At 35.9% G+C, this 16,099-nt stretch overlaps 1 protein-coding gene across 5 annotated transcripts in view; it reads left to right on the forward strand.

Annotated features, from left to right (window-relative positions):
* The window catches only part of LOC149794794 (uncharacterized), a 72,254-nt gene that overhangs the window by 36,014 nt on the left and 20,141 nt on the right, over positions 1–16,099 (forward strand). For 2 of the 5 annotated variants that reach the window (XM_089964445.1, XM_089964447.1), the window contains 2 exons: positions 3,156–3,284; positions 8,694–8,795. The exons of 1 other annotated variant lie outside the window; for it this stretch is intronic. In XM_089964445.1, the coding sequence (XP_089820571.1) occupies positions 3,156–3,284; positions 8,694–8,795 (231 nt within the window). The remainder of the gene's footprint in view (positions 1–3,155; positions 3,285–8,693; positions 8,796–16,099) is intronic. 2 more of the 5 variants (XM_089964448.1, XM_089964449.1) reach the window with 2 other exon arrangements.

Consider the following 16,099-nt stretch of genomic DNA (forward strand, 5'->3'; position numbering starts at 1 on the left):
TTATGCTCGGCAATCCTATAAACAGATGTACCTACAGGCTGATTGATTTCTTCTTGGTTTCTAGTCAACAAGATATGGGCAAAGCTAATTTAAGTTAAATTGTGTAATTTTAAACAGATGTACAAGACAAACAGGAATGAATCAGCATGTTTCGTATTGCCTGAAATATTTGAACTCAGAGTATTTTCTATGCCTCTAGAGGCACCTTTAGTGTCACCTAGTATTGCCTGAAATGTTTGAACTCCTCAGAGTATTTTCTATGCCTCTAGAGGCACCTTTAGTGTCACCTAGGATTGCCTGAAATGTTTGAACTCCTCAGAGTATTTTCTATGCCTCTAGAGGCACCTTTAGTGTCACCTAGGATTGCCTGAAATATTTGAACTCCTGAGAGTATTTTTATGCCTCTAGAGGCACCTTTAGTGTCACTTAGTATTGCCTGAAATGTTTGAACTCCTTAGTATTTTCTATGCCTCTAGAGGCACCTTTAGTGTCACCTAGTATTGCCTGAAATATTTGAACTCCTCAGAGTATTTTCTATGCCTCTAGAGGCACCTTTAGTGTCACCTAGGATTGCCTGAAATGTTTGAACTCCTCAGAGTATTTTCTATGCCTCTAGAGGCACCTTTAGTGTCACCTAGGATTGCCTGAAATATTTGAACTCCTGAGAGTATTTTTATGCCTCTAGAGGCACCTTTAGTGTCACTTAGTATTGCCTGAAATGTTTGAACTCCTTAGTATTTTCTATGCCTCTAGAGGCACCTTTAGTGTCGCCTAGGATTGCCTATCAATGTGTTTTGTATTTATACGTGTTTTGGTGGTGGGAAGGGTAGATATGATTTCTGACTTTATTTTCTTTCATGCTTGCTTTATTTAGTTTAGATACACATTACCCATAATGCTAGCAAAATGATACATTTTAGTTATATATTAAAAACATTAAAACCGTTGTCGACCGCTCCGGTGGGCTAGTGGTTAGAGTGTCTGCCTTGGATGCGGAAGGTCGTAAGTTCGATCCCCAGCTGAGTCATACCAAAGACTTACAAAAATGATACTAACAGCAGACTGCATGTATCATGTCTGCAGCATGATGACCCAGTGCTAGACATCACTATAAGCTGTCACACTGCAGACATCATAGCGATAGGACTGAAATTTTTTTCAAGCTATGTTAAAAAACCAAATCACACACACAAAACCTTTGTCTTTCAGGGACTGCAAAAATCTTTCATGTATGGACTGTTGCATTATTGCATCTGCAAAATGTACATGTAATTTTGAAAGCCTGGTGCTCAATATATGGACACAAATATCTGTAGTTGGCATAAATATGAATTCCTCGAGTATAATTCAGTTTTATAATCAATCAATAACATTCAGGAGATGGCCTGACCCTAATGTAAATTCGTGGGCAAAACTTGCATTTCCCATAAATCAAAACTTTCTGTACCATGCTGCTGATGGTTTGGAACTTGTAATTCATACATGTGATCTTGGTCACTTGCTAATCAGGTCAGAAGTGACAACCTTGTTGTAATTCAGACATGTAATCTTGGTCACTTGCTAATCAGGTCAGAAGTGACAACCTTGTTGTAATTCAGGCATGTGATTCTGGTCACTTGCTAATCAAGTCAAGAGTATCAACCTTGTAATTCAAACGTGATTTTGGTCACTTGCTAATCAAGTCAGAAGTGTCAACCTTGTTGCTTCTTGGCTGACTGTCTCAGAGTAAATGAGAGACAGTTTGAAATAGATTAAATGCAACTTTGACCTTGTATTCTACATTATCCTGACACCAGGCCGACCAGTCCTAACCTCTTAATGCTGAGCGCCAAGTGAGGCAGCTGTTAATAACATTTTTGTAAGTCTTTGGTATGACTTGGCCGGGGATCGAACCCATGACCTCCCACATCCGAGGTGGATGCTCTAACCACTAGGCCACCGGAGTGGTTTCTGTTGAAGAAGGCCCTTTTTTGAAAGGTCATAGGCCACTTGAGACACTTAGAGGTTAATCTAGATGCAATGTTGCAGGTGTCCTTTATATAGTGGTATACATATGAAAATTAACAAAAGGAACAACTTTGATTTTTATGACCAGGTGTCCCCTATATTTAGATGTTTCCATTTTCAGTTTCACTTCATATGTAGGATTCAGCTATGATATTTTATTGCCATGATGTATTAATTGAATGGATAGCAATATAGCCCTTGCTGTGTCCAGTCATTCGGCATATGGTATGGCCCTCAAAGTGTTTAGTCATCAGGCAGATTGATTGTATGGCCCTCACTGTGTCAAGTCATAAGGCAGATTGTTTGACCCACACTGTCTAGTCATCAGGCAGATTGATTATATGACCCTTGCTGTGTCTAGTCATCAGGCAGATGGTATGGCCCTCCCTGTGTCTAGTCATCAGAGTTTGATTGTAAGACCCTCACTGTCTAGTCATCAGGCAGATTGATTGTAGGGCCCTCGCTGTGTCTAGTCATCAGGCAGATTGATTGTATGGTCCTTGCTGTGTCAAGTCATCAGGCAGATTGATTGTAGGGCCCTCACTGTGTCTAGTCATCAGGCAGATTGGTTGTATGGCCCTCCCTGCGTCAAGTCATCAGGCAGATTGTTTGTTTGACCCTCACTGTGTTTAGTCATCCGGTAGATTGATTGTATGGCCTCACTCTGTTGAGTCGTCAGGCAGATTGATTGTATGGCCCTTGCTGTGTCAAGTTATCAGGCAGATTGTTTGTATGGCCATTGCTCTGTCTAGTCAGGCAAATTGATTGTATTGTCAAGTCATCAGATAGATTGTTTATAAAAAGCTGTCCATCAAAACATAACTAATTTATCCCAAATCATTTTGTATAATTTTCATTGCCAGAACAGTATAAATTTACTTCCTACAAAAATTAAATTTCACTTTTTTCCCTAGCAATTTAAATTTTTTCCAAACTTCTTATTCTTTCTTGACATTAACCCATTATCTGTAGCTGTATAATATAGGTCATTATGCCAGTATTTAAAAATAACTTCTTTTTAGATAGTCATAGTTTAAAATCTTACAGTGTGTACAATTTAAAATCTTACAGTGTGTAGAGTGTTGATCACTTTATCTTCAAATGTCACCCATTTTTTTTTTTTCCTCCTCTGTTTCCCTTGGCAACAGCCAATGATGATGCAGACTGGATTTATGTCATCTGCTTCCCAACAGCCCATGATGGGTGCTGGAATGGGTTACAGCTCAGCAGCAGGCTTTCCACTGCAGTCCACATCTGCTAGTTTTATACCCGCAAAGGTAAGGCTAGTAAAATGATGAGTCTAGGTTTTCATCAGTAAATGGTCTAAATATACCAAGATGTGAGGTTTCCTTGTAAGAAAAATATGTTAGATGCTTAGGTTTCAAAATAATTACAATATTTATTCAGAATTTGTAGGTTTTTTTTACACAATGTATTGTATGCTTCCACATTGTAACTAAACAATGAAAACTTGTACGTTGCTGGCTTTATGGTGACTTGTAACTAAACAAATTAAATCCTATACATACGTTAGTGGCTTCATGGTGTGTCCACCTTGTATGTTACAAAGATAAGCATTATATATGACAAAATGTTCCTGCATCCATTGTAAATTTTTAGCAGAATTGTGGTTATTATATATTAGAAAAATTATGATTATTATTATTGGTGTGTATTGATTTAAGTTCAGCATGTAACATGCAGGTTGTAAGTTACTGTTGCCACAACTTTTCATCAGGCCAGATGGTATGATTTATTCTCTTCAATGCTCCATCAGACAATCGGCTAGAATTGGTACTTTTAACTAAGAAAGGTTTCAAAAAAGATTTGCAGCGTTTCTGTGGAATGGTTAGAACAGGACATGACATCACTACAGAACTGCTTTTCATTGCATGTCACTACAGAACTGCTTTTCATTGCATGGCATGAACCTTTTCATTTTTTGCCTATTTACAACATACGTCTGCTGTAACCACATGCTTTTGGTGTATATTATTGTTTAAAAAGAGAAAGAGGGAAATGGACAAAGAGATTTTATTATAAATTCATATACAATCTTAAACTTGTACCCAAACTCCATGATTGGAACATTTATTCAAAAGGACTCTTCTGCAAAGAACAAAAAAGGATTACAGGTGGTCTCTTTTAACAAGTCAGTGACAGGGGGAGGGGGCAAGATTAAGCTGTGTTTAAGAAGAAAAAATACCCACAATCACAGTACATTTATTATAATCTTTATTCGTTAATTCTTGTTAAAGTATTACATGAAATAATTTCAAAATAATATAGCAACTAAGATGTACATCTGTCATAAAACATTCACATTTATATTTGTGAAGATGTTAATGTATTTGTAAACGGTTGTAATATTAAATTAGTGGCTCTGAATATATATGATGGAATATATATGTATTCACTTGCAAAATGGAAGTTTTTGCTTAACTTGATAAGCTGAGTAAACTGGTGAACAGCAGATAGATCTTTGACTATAACACTTTGGCTTGCTGTGTGGATTTTAATAATCATAACATCGGTAAAACTACAGATAAGGGTGTTAACTCCATGAACAAACAATGTATTCTGTGCACTTCGTTTGAGGCTGGTGAGAAGATTTCTCATAACATTGGTGTTGTGCGAGTTCTCACAAAAGATTAAGAAATAATACTAACCTTTGAAATCATTGTATACATCAGTGACCACTTTCATCAAAGAAGAATGGTTAATCTTATCAAGGATTTGCCAACCTGAATACAGTTGAGATCAGCTTATAATAAGTAGGTTAGACATAGCACTACAGTGGCTGTTAGTACAGTGTATTATGTATGACACTGAATGTAGATCACGCTGATTTTATGTAGATTCTGCTTCCAAACCTTCCTTGGCTATTGTGGACTAAAAGAAATGTACGTTAAATCATTTTTATCGGGTTCTGCAATACGGTCATTCATAGCCATGTTGAAACATATTTTGCAAAAAATACTGGGAATTGATCACATTCGGCTGGTGCTTGTATTATCAACATGTGGACAAAAATGTAATTGACAGGTAGTTACATATAGTCAAGCTTTGCTTAGAGCAGGTTTTAATGTATGTGCATTTCTATGCAGCTTGGTTTCTAGTGCTTGTATCGCTTTGTCGTTTCAAACTGACGTTAATTGATGACTTCCATTAAGAATTTATTTTATTTATGCATTTGATTCCTCTGCAAAAGAGGGTTTCTAAATTATTATATTTATTGGAGATGGGGGTGTCACAGAATTGAAAGTCCTTTACTTACTAATTTTGCATATTTATTCTGTGTTTGGGGGTTTTCTACTGTTAAAGATTCAAACTTTAGGTTTTTACCTCAACTATGTCTTCATCCAATGAAAATCTTGTCCTAAATCAAATGAAGATGTACATGCTGTAAGTAACTGAAAAGTCATTGAGTATTTCACACTTGACCAAGCACACCAGGCATATGAATCTCAGGCTTTGTGTTGAGTATAAACAATTTGAGGCACAAAATGCGTGTATTGACCTTTACCAGTTTATACTGTCAGTTTTCCCATGAAGCTAGTAAACAAAACATTTCTAATTATGAAAGGAATACATATCTCTGAGAAGCCTCATACTAGCATGGACTATGCTGGGGTGTGGGGGTGTGTGACTCGGGCTGTGTAACAACTTTTGAGTTGGACATTTCATATACACGTACACAAAAGGCAAAGTTCATTTTCATTGCATTGATTTCATGACATTACCTCCAACTCGTTTTGTTTCAGTACAAAACATTAATAGTTAAAGTCTAATATTAGCTTTCTTGTACATTGTTCTTTCAAAGGAAGAAGGTTGAAATATAGAAAAGAGGTCTTATGTTTATTCTGTTATTAAATTTGGCTTTAATTTGATAATAAATACCAGAAATTTCATTGCCATATACAGAATTTGGACTGAAAATTCACACAGGAATCTTGAAAACAAGTGACAGGATTACTAATGATGGCCTTTTGTACTGATATTAGTAGAGTACACATATGAATCTTATCATATTGCCTTTTATAATATTGTATAATTTTATTTTTTGGCATGTTTAAATTGAAAAATATATAGCAAAATATATATATGTACTTTTCTTGAAACTAATAATGCTTTATTTGAAATAAAAAATCTGCAGAGTATTTCTTTATGAAAAGTGGGGTTGAAATACTTGCGGTTTCTCTGCCATTATTTTCCTTTATGTCAAGATTAACTTCACATGGCAACTTGGTGTGTGTGTACATCCATATATTCATTCAGCCATAACCTAGATTCCAGTGTTAAAGATATTTTTTGATTAAACTTGATGGCAAAGATTTTTTTTTATACTTCGCAGTGAAAAATAAAAAGTTGACTTGACAAAAAGGAAGTCTCTCATTTTCAGTTCTGCTCTTTACGATGAAATGAGGTTATGGGATGACCTTTCGTCCATTATTCTTGTTGTCCATCTGTCTGTTGTCCATCTGTCCATTAGTACTATTATGCTATTGCTAGTCCTCCTACACCACTTGGAGGAATGCCTTGAAATTACTTTTACACAAATCTATCCCAAAATGAAAATAATGCTGCTTAGAATTTCATTTTGAAAATCGATTTTATCTGTACTCCTGAAAGGATGGTCATATGATCGTAAAGTTTGGAGGTTTCCACTAAAAAAAACCCACTTCTTAAAGTCTTGATGGTCCAGAATGAAACTGGTTCCAGTCTGGCATCCAATATGGTCACCATCTCCGCCTTCTTGAAAATCTTCTTGTTGCTATCCCTTTTGAATGGATGATAAATCAAAATGGGATTTTCACAAAAAGATTTCTGATATCTTGCTTGTACTAATTGGAAATTGTGACAATCAAAAGTCTAGTATGGCCACCACTGCATCCTTCTTGAATATTGTATGGTCATATCAGCATGTGGTTTTCACATATAGATTTTTTTTATGACATCTAGTTGGTCCTGAATAAAAACATCGAATATGACAACATGGCAGCCATCTTGTTGGTCTAAAATAGTTCTGATCTGACATCCATTGTGGCCACCATGGCATACATTTTGAAAATCTTTTTGTCACTTCTTTCCAAATGGATGACTATAACAACATTGAATTTTAATCGATAGACTTCTTATGATACCTAAAAGAAGATGTTGCCAGTCATAAATCCAGTATGGTTGCCACAACAACTGTCTTATAAATATTGTCACTACTCTCTTAATCATGATGGGTTTCATCAAATCCTAAATGAAAATTGTGCCAGACATTTTCCAGATTGGCTGCTGTGCCTACTGTATTAAAAATCTTGTTGTTACTACTAACGGATGATCATTATGACTTTGCACCTAAAGACTTCTAATGATGTCTGCTTTGCCTTAAATGATATTGGTGCCAAGCTGACATCAAGTGTGTGTAATACAGAAGCTAATTTGAAAATTTTGTTATTGCTGAGATGGTTTCAACACTCAACACTTAGAAGGAAGAAATTGTTTTATTCTGAATTCTTAGACATTATTTTCACCCAGTAAAGCATCAGGCCCTTTGAGAAGGTCTCTTGTTTCATCCTTGTATATATTTTTTCTTTGTTTTTCTCTTTTTTCATATAAAGACAGTTGGCTAGTTTAGGACACATTTGTTTAAACTTTTCTAACACTGTCTTTGTTTTAAAAAAAGCCCAACTTTTCTTTAATGAAAATGACACTGGCTAGTAAATTGATTATTGCAATAAATTGAAAGAGACTGTGTATCCTGAACTAGCTGTAATAATTATGTAGAGCTGATTATCTGGATTTTTAAATTGGAAGTTTTATATGACTATTTCAAAGTGAATAAAGATTAAATGCAAAGGATAAATGGATCTCACTATAATCAGCAATACAATGTTTATATTATATGTATTTCTAGATGATAACCCTAACAGCTGTCCAATGTGGGTATTTTTTAAAGACATATTTACATTTTAAGACCAATTAGAAAACAGGAATGGTAGATGACCAATGTAAATAAAAACTGACAAACACTGGATTTTAGATTTTGAATTTTCATAAGTTTCTAAGGGTCTTATTGAAGAAAAGTCCTTTACTTAATGCGTCACCTTCTGTAAATAAAGAAATATTATTATTATTATTATTATCATTATTCATGACTAAATAAATTGATTACAAAATGGGGACCTGGGTGTCCAAGTTGTCCAGATTGCTTTCCATTACAGATGATTCGCACATCTCGCCTGTTCGCATTGGTTCAGGTCTCCATTCAGCCAATATAAGTGAGAAAGCTTCCCATAGATCGGTGGTTCTTACTGGGTTTTTGCTGGGTTCTTCCTCCACCAAATATACTGGCCACCTTATATAGTCTATCATTTTGTTGAAAAATGGCATTAAACCCAAAAAAAAGCAAACAGGATAGACATGTGCTTAATGGAAAATGCATCTGTTGTACAAAATTCTATTGGCAGAGTCTCAGTTAATAACACTTCTAAACATCATTGGGGAGATATACTGGGTTACATCATCATTGTTGTCATTATTGTTTGTATTAGTTTTGGCCAATAAAGAAAGGATCTTTAGTATAAATAGTGACAAGCACACTGGCATCCAGATGATCAGCTCTTGTCTGTATCTTATGCTTATTTTTGTTGTGTTTATTTCTTCGTCACCTTTTTTGTTAATTCCTACTACAGGGTGGTAACACTGTCACCACAAGTGTACAATCTAGTGCCTCATCTTCAGTTTCACCTGTCACATCTACCACATCCTCTTCTGCTACTGTCACCCCATCCAAGGTTGGTTGAATTTCTTTGATTCTAACAAACATTGGGTAACGATAAAGTAAAATTGATCTTGTTTACATTTTTCAGCAATATGTGACATCAATGTGTAAACAAGGTAAAGTTCATTTTCAGTTAACAAAAGAGATGTCACTACTGATAACCGGTAAAAAGAAAGTTGTATATCTTTAATAAAGCAAGCAAACCCCTTTAGTCCAGTATGTAGGTTTCTGTTCTGTTTGTTTTATTATAACTTTATTATCTGCAAATGTTCATGTTAATGCTATCACCCTTTTTTCTATCTCTCATATTTTATTCTGAATATCCCACTAAACTGAACAGTTTGTTCTTGATACATTAAATGAATAATGCAATATTAATAAATTAAATAATGCTCTTTCCTTGTTCTTGATGCGTGAATGAATAATAAATTGAATATGTGAGGTATAATCTATCACTATCAGTATACAAGTACCCTTGATATCATGATGCTTATGATAAGAAGAGAAATGAAAGTACAATTACATATTTACAGTTACATACAGAGGCATGCCATGGCTTCAAACCCTAACCCTGGCTACTTTTAACATGATGTGTTGCTTATCATATAGCTCCATGTGCCAAATATTTGTTTTTTTTTTTCAATCCCCCATCTTTAAAAACTAATAACATCAGTAGCAGTTTGATTAATTGTGGTGACTGTGCTTTATTTCAAATCCACAGTATATTCAGATAATATGTTGCATTTACAGGAGATATATATTTAATGTCAGTATTATGTTACCTATCACTGTTGTCAAGTTTGCTCTTCCATGATGGGAAAAACCTCTTTTTTGCACCATCCTTGTTAGCTTGCATCGACTCCGACTAATGTATGACCCATACACAATAGCTTATCCTCATTCATTTTTCAGACATCATAAGTCAGGCATGGAAAATGCTTGCTTGAAGAAAAAATACCTACAGTAATTGGTTTGCTAGAAGAGGACTTGATGTACATATTTCTCTCTTGTGAAAAGTTATCTTGCAGTCAGTAATTTTCAAAAGATATGATCTGATTAGTACCAGTGGGAAGTTATTGTGTGTGTTTCACACATTGAGCCACCTGCCTCCCTACTGCTCACGTACAGCTCACGAGCTACCAGTCATGATAATGGGCACAGGGCATCAACATTGTTGAATCAGTGCATGGGATCAGGGAAAGGATTGAATCTGTGCCCAAAGTACCCAATTATTCAACAAAAGAGATGGAGTACACTACAGGAAACAAGATGGGACTGATGTCCTCTCCTTCATGTTACTGCTTCAGTGGTCTAGTGGTTAGAGTGTCCGTCATGGGTTCGATCCCCGGCCGAGTCGTACCAAAGACTTAAATGGTACTAACAGCAGCCATGCTTGGCGGTCAGCATTGAGAGGTTAGTGTTAGGACTAGTCAGCCTGGTGTCAGGATAATGTGACTGGGTGGAACATCATGCTACATGTCTGCAGCATGATGCTTCATTGCTAGACATCACTATAAACTTTCACACTGCAGACATTGTAGCGATATGACTGAAAAATTGTTAAAGCTACATTAAAAATCTGAAGAGTCACAGCACATCTCTGTTCCTACTTTCTGGCTTCCCCACAGGGGGATCATTCCAGGTCTAATATTCCTGTATCCTGCCTCTATCCCACAGATGTGTCCTAAATCTACTTGTTTGAGTGACACAAGAATTCAGTCACACTTGTATAAACTTTATCAGGGGTAATTTCCAGATCACTTGTTTTTTTGTTCACCTGTAGTCCAAGAAGTTGGGCAGAGATAAAGAGTGGATTGATGTTTCTTTCTGGGGTTTTCCTGGGTTCTTCCTCCACCATTTATACTGGCTGCCATGTATAGCCTATCTTGTGCTGAAAAATGGCATTAAACCCTACAGCAACAACAAAAAAGGTTAAGAATTTGCAAGGCAAAACAAAGGATTGTAACTTCCCCTTCCTGAGATTCTCAACCTCTAGGTATAGGGTTCATTTCCCCCTCCTGGCCATTAAATCCCATTTTTGATGCCACAGCTTCACATGTGGGAACTTTTTCAGCATTGTTGGCTTGCCTCTTTGTTAGCTCATTAGTGCCTTAGAGTCAAATAAAAGGTCTTTGGTGACTTGAACATCACGCGCTGATCTGTTCTCAGTGATCTGGTCAAGCAATATTTAGGATTAGTATGTTCTTTCCATGGTGAAGGATAGTTCACATCTGTGCTTCACCGAACTTCCTGCTCTCTCCCTCTCTCACAGACACCCATCTTCCATCAGTCCACTGCAGTGTTAAAGGAAGTGCAGGCTCCAAGTAGTGGACCAATTTCTGCTGTTGGAAATTTGGAAACCAAGTAAGAATTCACTGTCAGATAAAATTTCTCTGTAGTTCGTTTTAGTACTGTATCAAGTGGTAGTACAATCACGACATGTTTCTGATGGAAATTGTTCTGCAAGCCCCAGAACCTCAGTGATACACAAGTTCAACACATTTCAGCTCAGATTATTCTGACTGCACATCTGTGGCCTGGTTCAATAACTTTTATCTGTTGATTTACCAATTCATTTATTCCCTTAGTGGAAGAATCAACTTTTGCAACACAAAGGTACTCTGTTTCACTCCATTTCTCAAATTTTCTACCTTCATACTTTGCTCATTTTAAACGATACATCCACCAGGCAGAGGTTTTGACCGAAGTTACAGACTGCATCATCCAGACCTGTTCTGCATCTAAGGTCTACAGTGCAAAGTTGGAAAATCTTCTGTGATTGGTAAGCTAGGAGACTAGTTAATCCTGGCTGCATCTGTCTTGCTGCAGTAGCAGATTTTTCACTTGCCCATTTAAAACAGATCTTGTTTAATTTCCAGAATTAGAGGTCGTGGGGCTGCCTTTTCAAACATGCATACTGCCGATTTTTTCTAAAGGTCAGGTCCATTGGTACAGATCATCATCATGTTAAGTAAATTGAGTTACAGAGACTATTCTTGTTCATTGATGCCATGATGGAATCTATGTGTTTGTGGTGAATAAAACCCCTTACGAAGCTTGGAGTGAGACTTACTTTAAAGGATTTAAACTTGCTTATCAATTGAGGAGGGATGTTTTGCTTCAGTAGGAATTGCAGCTGTTTCCTTGTTATGTCAGTCATGTTTTCTTGCACACAGAAAAACCAGTCTTCCATCAGTACTTCCATCCATGATAAAAATTCCCCGTCTTGGGCACATCTGTGCTGGAGATTATCAGGTTAGACTTTTTGCCCAATTAGAGAAGGAATGGTAGGAAAAGTAAAGGGCTCAGCTAATATTTCAGCATCCACTTTCTCTAGATGGATCTTTTTACATTCAGGTCTCTCACTGAAGATAAAATCCAATGAAGTTAAGTGCTATCTTTACTTACTGTGCATACTTCAATCACTCAGCTTTGGACAATATTATGAAGGTTTTATTTTGGAGATCACACACAACCTTATCTTTTAACTTCGGTCCTTAGCAATCCTATAATGGGTCCTATAATGCTGTTGCACAAAATGTCATCCAGAGTGCTGCTGTGCAACTGCAGTTGAGTGGCTGAGCTACAAGGTGAAACTTTTTCCATGTTTTCCACCTTTAAATTCCTCCTTAACTCATAAATTCAGTTTAGCAATAATGACAGGGAACATTGCAGATATTAAAACTAATTTTAGTTATGTAATACTTAGCTTTCTCTTTTGGAAGTCCTTCTTCCCCCCCCCCAGATGTCCTTCATAGCCAAATATCCCTAAAAGAAAATGTGGATGTGATGTTGTTCATAGGCCAGTGACACTGGTCACACAGGGTCGATAGATGTGTTCTAAGACTCTAGAGCTGGAGGATCGTGCATCTAGCATGGATTAAGTTTCTTAATTAAAGAAGAGTAAGCTTGGCAATAGTGACAGGTTAGCATGATATAATTAAAATCAGTTTCTATCCCCCTACTACATTCTCCCCAAAATGGAAAAAAGTCTGAGAGATAAATGTTTACAACCCAGGGTTCCCACATTACCGGGAAATTGGGAAAAAGTCTGGAGAAATTATACTTTTTTTCCCAACCGTGAAAAGTCATGGCATTTTGCGAATTTTGATGAAAGTCGAGAAAAACCCAGGAATTTTCCGCCACCACTTGACGCACAAAACAGTCACGTAACTGAGTCATAGCTAAACTGAGCTAAGTTTGTCGAGTTCTAACCAGAATATTCAGAGCGTGCAGTATGTATCATTTGGGTGCTTGCAATAAACATATCTGCTGAGTCAATCCAAACTCTCAGTGGATTAGATTCATCTAGTTGACTTTTATTTTCAAAGTCTGCTTGATACCCATATCTCTCCTTACGTGGAAGCTATGAAAACCACTCTAGCATCACAAGAGGCAAACATCGTGTTGGCAAAGCATAGCCGCTTACCGGATGGCCTAGCAAACTTTAAACCTTGTTAGATTCAGTGATACATGCATGAAATGGATATGAAAATTACTTATTGTCTCAGAAATTGTGAGTAGTAAAATCGGAACTGATGAAATGTGACCTGGTACTTGCAATTTGCATTGCTAGTTGCATGAGTACACAAATCTAGCAACCCACATTTTCAAATGTTGTAGAGAAAAAATGAAAAAATATTAAATGTAAATCGTATATTGGTTGTGATCAAAATACAAAAACAAAAGAACACAAAAGTTTTCCATATTTATATATTCCCAGAACAACTTCTGGAGTTTTGTTGTATCACGGGACTACCACATTGACATGTGCTCTCTGCTTGATAAATCAGACTGGAAAGATTGCTGGTTTTTACAAAGAGTATCTTACTTTCATTTAATATAATTAAATTCTCTACAACAACATTAAAATGGAGTTTGTTGTTGATATGACGTGACTAATGGACTTATGATGTCGTCATTCGAGATTCCTGAAGTGACTAGTAATGCAAATGGTGAGTACCAGGTCAGGTTTCATAAATGCTGCAGTTTGGTCTAGTCTGTCAGTGGAATAGAGACATAACGAGAAAATAAATCATTTTTCTATCAATTTCATGCAGGTATAAGTCGATATAACATAAGTTTAAATTTTCTAGGCCCACTGGTAAGCAACTAACATATTATGTCACTACCGCACTGCAGTGGCAAATTCCAAATTTTCGATATGCAGTTGCATCGACCCACACCCCAACCTAAATGTCCAAATACAAAAAATGGGGTGGGAATATTTGGAGGAAACCAGATTAGAAAACGGACTGCTATTCGTTTTAATCCAAATTTATAGTCCAAATTGTTGAATCTCAGAGCTGAAATGAGAAATTGTTGTCCCTTATAATATATTAAAAAACTATTTGTGCCCCTGTATCAATACAGATTTGCTGACTGGTTTAACGAATTACAAGAAGACAGGTTGATTTTACAGAAAATTCAATCCTTGTTTATACAACAGTATATAATTTTGAAGGTTTTTTGTAAAAATTTAAATCAACCCTTTTGAAAATGTTTTTTAAAAGATGGATTTTTAACCAGATCTTCTTAAGGAGATTAGGGTGTTTGATAAATTTTGCTTGGGATTTTGTTGGCACAGATAAATTCAGGGTTAAACTCTCTTTGTTACAAGACAAGATTCTGATTATTTGCATATATTGGTTTTTTTTATATTGTTAATAGGAAATGTTTACTTTCTATAAGATGCATATATATATATATATATATATATATATATATATATATATATATATATATAAAATCAAACTTGTTTTGTGTAATACATTTTGTGGATTTGTACATGATCTTTTCTGACTTAGATGTTTTGGAGAGTCTTGAAAGCAAAACATCTTTAGATTTAGAAAATGCATGTTTTATAATCTAAAATGTTCTTTAATTCCATTAAGTAATGATCATATGTGAACCTTGAAAAAATTAATTTCATCCTAGAAAAACCGTGGAAATGACCTGGAAAATTGTCTTTAGAAAAACTTGGGAATAGAACTCCAACATATAATGGGGTAATTTGTTGTGAATTATGAATAATTTTCATGATTAAATATTTTCATTTTTAAATGCCAGGCATTGCATTTGTACCTTTCTACATTATGGCCAGGCACTATAATACTGCATACACACTATGTCCAGGCAGTGTAATACTGCATGCACAATATGTCCAGGCAATGTAATACAGTAGTCCCCTTCTTATAAGGCCACCCCTAATGCAGCAGGGAAGTGGCCTTATAATGAGGGTGGCCTTTCTAGAGGGGGATGACAAATGCGAATAGTAAATACGTATGAAGAAAGTCACAAATACATTTAATTCTAAAACATTTAATATTTTCATTAAAAAATCACATGCATGTTGTGAAATAAATGTAAAACAAACTGTGTCATCATTTTCAAAAGAATGCTATGAATATCCATTGATATAGTTTTAAAACTGTCTTTATAATTATGTTACAGATCACATCATCGGTCACTTTGTTGGTAACAGTCTAAAACACAAACCAGTCTCGTCACAATTAAAAATATCCTTGCTGTCATATTCCCTGCATATATTGTTTAGTCTTTTGTTCCCATCTTCGACAACTTCATTATTAACATCAGCTGATTCTCCACTAAGGACAGAACACTTAATATTGTGTCGCACTTGAAATCTGTGCAACCATCCGTTACTTGCGGTAAAGTTGTCATATCCCAATTCAACTGACAAAATTGTTGCTTTTTCTTGTCATTCAAATCAGGATACAGACGTCTCCTGGCTCAAACAATCTTCCTTTCTCTGTCCATTTCACCTTCCCACTTCTGCAGAATTGTTTCTGACATCAGTTTTCTGCAAGGATCCTCGATACCCCCCCCCTTCAGTCAGGTGAATTAATTTCACTTTCTCTTCTAAACTGAGAATTTTTCTTTTCCTCGATGACATGTTGATCTTTTTGCAGTAAGTTATTCATGTTGCCAACTACAATACTGATAAAACAATTTTGTATGCATCTAAACAAATTGCCGTGTGTTTTTAAAGGAAGTGATCTTGTCACGTGATTCGTTAGTCGCAGTCTGGTACCCTATTGTTTTTATACATTTCTTTACACTAAGTGAGAGAAGCCAAAACGGCTTCGATATGTACCATTAACATCACGCAGATTGACCTTACGGCCGTTAGGATTCGTAATTTTGACAATTATTGTCAGTAGTAATAGCCACTAATTATCAAAGTGAACAAGCTCAACATCTTACTAAGGGAAGCCATAAAGGCTATCAAACCATTTTCCTGCTAACTTGGGTATTGTACATCGATACTGCCACTTCTCAGCTGTTAATACTGTT

Source organism: Sinohyriopsis cumingii, chromosome 7, assembly GCF_028554795.1.
Source record: "Sinohyriopsis cumingii isolate HCF-2022 chromosome 7, ASM2855479v2, whole genome shotgun sequence".
Lineage (NCBI taxonomy): Eukaryota > Metazoa > Mollusca > Bivalvia > Unionida > Unionidae > Sinohyriopsis > Sinohyriopsis cumingii.